This window comes from Corylus avellana, chromosome ca2 (genome assembly GCF_901000735.1).
Source record: "Corylus avellana chromosome ca2, CavTom2PMs-1.0".
Taxonomy (NCBI): Eukaryota; Viridiplantae; Streptophyta; class Magnoliopsida; order Fagales; family Betulaceae; genus Corylus; species Corylus avellana.
Genome location: NC_081542.1, coordinates 45437492 through 45445114, shown reverse-complemented (window position 1 = coordinate 45445114; position 7623 = coordinate 45437492). Strand labels below are relative to the sequence as shown.

At 37.3% G+C, this 7623-nt stretch overlaps 2 protein-coding genes across 2 annotated transcripts in view; both read right to left on the bottom strand.

Annotated features, from left to right (window-relative positions):
- The window catches only part of LOC132169961 (G-type lectin S-receptor-like serine/threonine-protein kinase At1g11330), an 8012-nt gene extending 4946 nt beyond the window's left edge, over positions 1-3066 (bottom strand). Inside the window, exons 1-5 of the mRNA XM_059580898.1 lie at positions 2935-3066; positions 1319-2775; positions 480-587; positions 182-363; positions 22-105 (exon numbers count right to left, since the gene is read on the bottom strand). Of these exons, the coding sequence (XP_059436881.1) occupies positions 22-105; positions 182-363; positions 480-587; positions 1319-2606 (1662 nt within the window). The 5' untranslated portion in view covers positions 2607-2775; positions 2935-3066. The remainder of the gene's footprint in view (positions 1-21; positions 106-181; positions 364-479; positions 588-1318; positions 2776-2934) is intronic.
- Positions 3067-3805: 739 nt separating this feature from the next.
- Positions 3806-7229, bottom strand: LOC132170284 (G-type lectin S-receptor-like serine/threonine-protein kinase At1g11330). The gene is made up of 7 exons (XM_059581204.1): positions 5951-7229; positions 5553-5681; positions 5284-5486; positions 5001-5211; positions 4525-4762; positions 4304-4433; positions 3806-4185 (listed from the first exon to the last, which is right to left on the bottom strand). The coding sequence occupies exons 1-7, from the start codon at positions 7227-7229 to the stop codon at positions 3877-3879; spliced, it is 2499 nt and encodes an 832-aa protein (XP_059437187.1). The 3' UTR covers positions 3806-3876.
- Between the last annotated feature and the right edge of the window lie 394 nt (positions 7230-7623).

Below are 7623 nucleotides of genomic sequence, written 5' to 3'. Positions count from 1 at the left end.
GAGTTTAGATATCACCACCACCTCATTCATAAATTCTTCTTGCCCTTGTCCAGAGTCTCTTGAAAGTCTTTTTACTGCAATTTCTTGTCCATTTGACAATTTTCCCTGTAAACAAAGAAACAAGTAATTGACTACATATTCAAGTTGTTAGGTAATAAGCCTTTACAAGAGCAACCATTACCCTGTATACGGGACCAAACCCACCCTGCCCAAGCTTGTTTGATTGATGGAAGTTGTTTGTTGCACTCGCCAGCTCCTGAAGGTTGAATAACAGTAGCTCTTGGAGTTTAACTTGGTTCACGTTGTTTCCAAGCTTCTCTTCACCAGAAAATTTGTACAATGACATTTTTGTTTTCCTTCTCCCTACTGGGTATTTATACAATAGTTGTTAGTAATCTCTCTGTAGAAATGTGGTAACAATTCTTAGTCCACTGAGATATCAAGACTATTTTGTAAGTGAAAAGAAATGTGCATATTACCGTTTTGTTTAGCCATCCAACGCCACAATAGGTAAGTGCAGATGCCAGTGAATATTAATACAATGATCACTGTGACTGTGATGATTACTTTCACTTTTTCCGTTGTATCTGTAAATTCAGAGAAAACATCAAACTAATTCATCCAAAGACTTCCTTAGCTTGGAAAGTTAGGGAATGATGTGTCATGAAAGTACTTGTGAATGTTGAGTCTCACATTGAGAAAATATAAAGAAAGAATAGTAGTTAATATATACCTAAGAAGACTCAAACTATTAGCTTAGGCTTTTGTGTTGGAGTGGTATTCAAATATGTATATTAACGTTCTCTTGGTAAAAACTCTCATAAGCGCTTTATCTCGCAACAAATGGTATCAAAGCTATGGTTAGCTTCTTAGAATGGTTGTACGGTGTCCAGATGTGTTTAGTTGAGGACGAAATTGTTGTGAGTGCACTTGTGAGAGTATTTAGCTTCGTGGAACAGGTGTACGGGTGTCCAAATGCATCTGGTTGAAGGGGAGATTATTGTGAGTGTACTTGTGAGAGTGTTTAGCTTCCTGAAATTGGTGTACGGGTGTCCATTTGCATCTGGTTGAAGGAGAGATTGTTGTAAGTGCATTTATGAGTGTTAAGTCTCGCTTGAGAAAATATATATTACTTAATATACCTAAGAAGTTTCAAGCTCAGTTAAAACTCTCAAGCTGTTTATCTCCTCAATATGATAGGAGTTGGACTGTAACACAATTTTATCAATTTTGCAACATAAAGTAACCAAACAATTGCATCAGGAGTGGATGATTTGAAACATAAGATAAATTTTGACAGAAAATAGAAACAACTCACCAAGTTCTGAATAGGCCAAACGCACATGAAGATCAATTCCGCCACTCGATAACTTCTGTAGGTCAATTAAGTTTCTTGTCCATGACATACAACCAGTGCCAGCATCAAATGCGTAAGCAACACAAGAACAATTCTCCAAGCATTGGTTTCTACAATTTTCTTCACGAGCAGATGACCAATCTTCCAAGTCTGGCACTTTCATCATCGTCAGTTCCAAAAATCCGTCTTTTTTGCCCCCATCACTGCCATTGCTCACCCTTTCACACTGCAAGGGTCTCCTCCTCACACATCCACTAGTCCAATTTCCTCTGTTCCATTCTTCTATGTTTTTTGGCTCAAACCCCCGTAAACAGCTGCATATTGGTGAATTATGTGAATTACAGCTTCCAAATGCCCCACACTTGCCATAAACATCGCACTCAGTCCGTAAAGATGACCACATGACCTCCCAATCCTTCCCATTGTTGCTATATACTTCAAGTAGATTTCCTTGCTCATTCAAGACGTAATTTAATCGGAGAGACTCGTTCGAAGAGGAAAAAGTAAAATAGGATATTCCTTCTTTATTATCTACAACACTAAATCCTTCAAGATATGAAGAATACTTGGTTGGTACTCCAATAAAGATCCGACTGTTCCATGGACCAGTCCGCCAAATTGTGCTACTGCCATTCCAAATAAAAAATTCAGGAAGATTACGAACCTCAAGACCGGCAGAGAAGTTTCCAATGGATGGATCAGAAGGACTTTTCCATGATGTCAGCTGCACTTTCTTACCCGTTCTAACATCCGTACTAATTTTCATATTTTTTATCATTATATTAGAAGGATGTTGGAAACTCTCCCATATGATTGTCCCTGTAGTGTTTCCTCGCAAAACAAGGTTTCCAGAATCTAAAAGCTGGGCACTCGAATTGCCAACAGAATTTGTTAAATTTGATGACCAAAGAAGCTTCTTTTGCCCATCTAGCACTACCAGATTGCCATCTTCGGATATGGTAAGAATTCCAGAGGAATTCTTGAGAGGATTGTTTCTGTTAGCAACCCATATGACAGTGAACGCAGAAATTTCAGCATACGCTGCATACCATATCCCAACATATCGATCGGTAGAATTTGGAGGGCAGAAAAATCCCAGTTTGAAGTCACCGCCATTGGAGATGATGGTTTCAGAGTCGTTGATGAACTTAGCTGCTGTGATGGTGTCTGTGGCAGAGCCAAACTCTAAACGAAAGCAAGATAGCAAGACAAGAAGAGCTGACAAGTTGGTATTTCGAACAAGTCCCATAGTTTCAAAGCTGCTCGTTTGTGAGAATGCGGATTTTGGATTCCAGGAGGCAGAATTAAGAAGAAGAAGAAGAAGAAGAAGAAGAAGAAGAAGAAGAAGAAGAAAGAATAGAGATATCTTATAGTCTGACTCAGGCCTTCTAGGAACCTCCTACAAGAACCACTTCCAACTAAAAAAACAAAAGGCTCAAATTATGGCTCAAGACTTCCTAACAAATAAACAAAGACCAAGACAACAATAAAATGAACTAAGAAATAATATTTATAGAAACAAGAACAGTTTCAAATTGTAAAACTAGAGATGTCTTCCTTTTTAACCTCAGAGTTACCTGTTGCCTCCTTCTCAAGGAATCTTGCTTTCTTCACTTCTCCTTTGTATGCACAGCCTCTTCAATATAAATTGCAAAGGCCGTTGCTGCTCCTTGACCGAGAGCATATCTAACTTGTAACACCTTTTTCTATTCTATTGACTCAATGCTTCTCGTCTTCGCACGTAATTTTCATGAACAGATATTTCTATCAAGAGATGCCCTTTTAGACTACAGCTTGAGATATGTGGATATAAACATATCCACATATGTTTATAAATGACTTCTTAGCATAAGGGTGCGTTTGATTTTGGCATTCTGTAGGTTTTATCAAATCGTAGAGATCACGTTAGAAATAAGTGTTAGAACATAAATTAAATGATTAAATTTTCTAAGACATAAATTAAATCATTAAATTTACTATTTCTTATGTGCTTAAGTTTTGGAATAAGTGATGATCAAAGCTCATCTAAGAGCACGCTTCATTTTTTTTTCTTTTTCTTTTTTTCTTTTTTTATCCTATGGCTTCTTCTGCCGTGTTTGCTTCTTCGTTTTCATTTCCTAGTTGTTCTTATCTTGTTTATTAGGATGATACATGCGGGCAGTTATTAACTGCAATTAACTACTATGAATTATATATATATATATATATATATAAAAGCAAACCTCCAATGAACATATATCAAACCGAGCTTTACATAAATAATGAATTGCCTTTTTGAACAACGAATTAACCAACCCTAAAAACTACATGGATGACGTAATCCCTTATCAAATTGGAACAGGGACAACAAGATCACAAAGCAAATTAAATGATGGATAACACAAACAATTTCTAAAGACTCATACAAATAACCATAGGGAAAGTCAAGAGGTGATTTGGTAAAGGGTTCTCATCATATAACCCTGAAATCTTTCAACACCTATAACCACCAAGTGGTTTTTTCAGAGAACAGATGCTAGTTATCGGCCTTGAACCATTGTAACAGTAACATTGTTAATAGAGCATTTCCTTAGGTTGTTTTGTGAGGAGCTAGCATCTGGGGCAATCTGCCTTTCGGTGAATGCAGGTTGCTTTGGAAGAGGTAGATCAATGATCTCACTTTTAAGCATGGAAATAACAATGGATACAGTTGGCCTATCATTAGCAAAATCTTGCACACACAACAGCCCGACATGTATGCATCTCAAAATTTCCATCTCAAAGCACGGTTCACGTATTATTAAGTCAGTTAATGCCACCATGTTGTCTACATTCCACATTTTCCATGCCTGAAAACATGAAAGAAATTCTTAGCATCAACACTAAAACTCATAAGAAACATGCAATTGAAGTTCTTAAAAAATGAAGCAATGATATAAGGCTTACAAATCCTAAAAGGCTCATGGCCTGCTCATCATCATAAAAGCTAGAATTTCTTCTTCCACTAATTATCTCGAGTAGCAACACTCCAAAGCTGAAGACATCCGATTTCTCTGAAAATTGCCCTTTCATTGCATACTCAGGGGACATGTACCCACTAAATTTTAACAAAAAAACACATCCAAATCTTGTTACATAAAATATTAGGGTAATTATATTTGTGAATTTGGACAAACATAGGTACTTACTATGTTCCAACGACCCTTGTAGTATTGGCCTGATCTTCATTGCCCCCAAAAATCCTAGCCATACCAAAATCTGATATTTTTGGATTTAGCTCTTCATCCAACAAGATATTACTTGCTTTTAAATCTCTATGAATAATCCTTAATCTAGAATCCCTATGAAGGTATAGCAGACCTCGACTAATTCCCTCGATAATTTTGAAGCGTCTTCTCCAATCTAGTAGTTTTGGTTTGATTGGATCTAAGGAAATTATTCAAACCAAATAAGAAAAAGAAAGTGCAATCAGATTAAGCTTTTAAGGTGAACTTCGGTCATGTTTGTAAGCAAAGTAAATTTGGTGAAGTCACATAAGAAAAGTAAGCATTTACACACTAAGATACCACAACCAAGAATATCAATCCATTTTTGTCTCTGCATGTAGATGATTTTAGATTGTAATATTGGAAGATCCCAACAAAGGCCATCAGAATGAACTAACCAAAGAGAAATGCGTCCAAACTTTTGTTTGGCATGTATTCATAAACCAACATCTTTTCTTCCCCTTCAATACAGCAGCCAAGGAGTCTAACAAGATTCCGATGTTGGAGTTTAGATATCACCACCACCTCATTCATAAATTCTTCTAACCCTTGTCCAGAAGCTTTTGAAAGTCTTTTTACTGCAATTTCTTGTCCGTCTGATAGTTTTCCCTATAAACAAACAACAACTTGACTATATATTCAAATTGTTAGGCAATAACCCTCTACAAGATTAACCATTACCCTGTATACAGGACCAAATCCACCCTGCCCGAGCTTATTTGATCGATGGAAGCTGTTTGTTGAACTTGCCAACTCCTGAAGATTGAATATTGGCAGCTCTTCGAGTTTAGCTTGGTTCACGTTCTCTCCATGGTTGTCTTCACTCTTGTTCAACAATAACATCTCCTCCTCTTCACGGTGATTATAAATCTTAGTCCGCTGAGCTAATAGGAATGTGCATACAAAGAAGAGAGAAGAAAAGAGAGGATGAGGAGGGTCCTTCCCGCCACAAAGAGGAAGGTGCATATTACCTTTTTGTTTAGCCATCCAACGCCACAATAAGTAAATGCAAATGCCAGTGAATATTACTCCTATGATCACTGTGACTGTTACAATTAATTTCACATTTCCCTCTTTATCTGAAAACCAGAGAAAACATCAAACTAATTCATCCATAATAGGCTAGAGAATATGTAACCTTTTTTATTTTGGTAAAACAAAATTATCTATTTTGGTAAAAACAGAACAACAATGACTTCCTAAGCAATTGGCAAGTTGGGGGGTGACTTGGGTTCGTTTGAAATACAATTTTATCTATTTTGCAACACAAAAGTAGCCTATGAACTGCACCAGCAGTGGATAATTTGAAGCATATGATAAATTTTGAAAGAAAACAGAAACAACTCACCAAGTTCTGAATAGGCCAAACGAACATAAAGATCAATTCCGCCACTCGAGAATTTCTGTAGGTCAATTAAGCTTCTTGTCCATGGCATACAGCCAATGCCAGCATCAAATGCGTAAGCTACACAAGAACAATTCTCCAAGCATTGATTTCTACATTTTTCTTCACGAGCAGATGACCAATCTGCCAAGTCTGGTAATTTCATCTTCGTCAGTTTCAAAAATCCATCTTTTTTGCCCCCTTCACTTCCATGGTTCACCCTCTCACACTGCAACGGTGTCCTCCTCACACATCCACTAGTCCAATTTCCTCTATTCCATTCTTCTCTGTTCTTTGGCTCAAACCCCCGTAAACAGCTGCAAATTGGTGTATTCTGTGAATTACAGCTTCCAAATGCCCCACAATTGGCATAAACATCGCACTCAGTCTTAAAAGTTGACCACGTGACCTCCCAATCCTCCTCATTGAAGGATGATGCTTGAAGTAGTTTTCCTTGCTCATTCAAGACATAATTTGTTGGGAAAGACTCGTTCGAGAAGGTAAAAGTTAAATAGAATGTTCCTTCTTTATCATCTACAAGACTAAATCCATCTCGATATGCGGAATACATTTTCTGTACTCCGATAAAGACTTGGCCGTTCCATGGACCACTCCGCCAAATGAGTCTACTGCCATTCCAAATAAAAAATTCAGGAAGATAACGAACATCAATACCCGCAGAGAAGTTTCCAATGGATGGTTCGGAAGGGCTTTTCCATGATGTCAGCAGCACTTTCTTACCCGTTCTAACATTTGTACTAATTTTCATTTTTTCGATGAATGTATTAGAAGGATGTTGGAAACTCTCCCATAAGAATGCCCCTGTAGTGTTTCCTTGCAAGACAAGGTTTCCAGAATCTAAAAGCTGAGCACTCGAATTGTCAACAGAATTTGTTAAATTTGATGACCAGATAACCTTCTTTTGCCCATCTAACACTACCAGATTCCCAACTTCGGAAATGGTAAGAATTCCAGAGGAATTCTTGAGGGGATTGTTTCTGTTAGCAACCCATACGACAGTGAACACAGAAATTTCAGCATACCATATCCCAACATACCGATCGGTAGAATTTGGAGGGCTGAAAAATCCCAGTTTGAAGTCACCCCCATTGGAGATGATGGTTTCAGAGTCGTTGATGAATTTAGCTGCTGTGATGGTGTCTGTTGCAGAGCCAAACTGTAAACAAAAGCAAGATAGCAAGACAAGAAGGGCAGACAAGTTGGTGTTTCGAACAAGTTCCATAGATTCAACGCTTCTTGTTTGTGAGAATACAGATTTTGAATGGCAGGAGCGAGGAGCATTATTGATTCCTTGCTTCTCGTCCTCAATACTTTTTCTTCGACAGATATTTCTATCAAGCGCGTTTTTTTGTCAATATTTCAAGAGCATTATTGAAATATTTGGACGCTTGCTTCAATTGTCCACTTCACCATGACTGTGGTTCAAGTTTGAAAAGATCATCCACAAGATCGGAAACACATTTCAAGTTGAAAATATATGACAATGTTATCTTTTATTGGTCATTTAAATTGTAAAGATCATATATATTAGGAATTAGTGGGTTATAATATAAATTAAATAATTTATTATTTTATATCCACTTAAGTTTGTAAAATAAGTGATGATGAGCACTCTT

What these genes read in the sequence shown, in the direction of transcription:
- LOC132170284 (XM_059581204.1), bottom strand. Translation starts at nt 7,229, where the DNA reads ATGGAACTTGTTCGAAACACCAACTTGTCTGCCCTTCTTGTCTTGCTA. An exon ending in GATTTGGTCCTGTATACAGG is followed by an intron (nt 5,212 to 5,283) that starts GTAATGGTTAAT and finishes GTTTGTTTATAG; the next exon opens with GGAAAACTATCAGACGGACA. An exon ending in GCTTTTATGATGATGAGCAG is followed by an intron (nt 4,186 to 4,303) that starts GCCATGAGCCTT and finishes TCATGTTTTCAG; the next exon opens with GCATGGAAAATGTGGAATGT.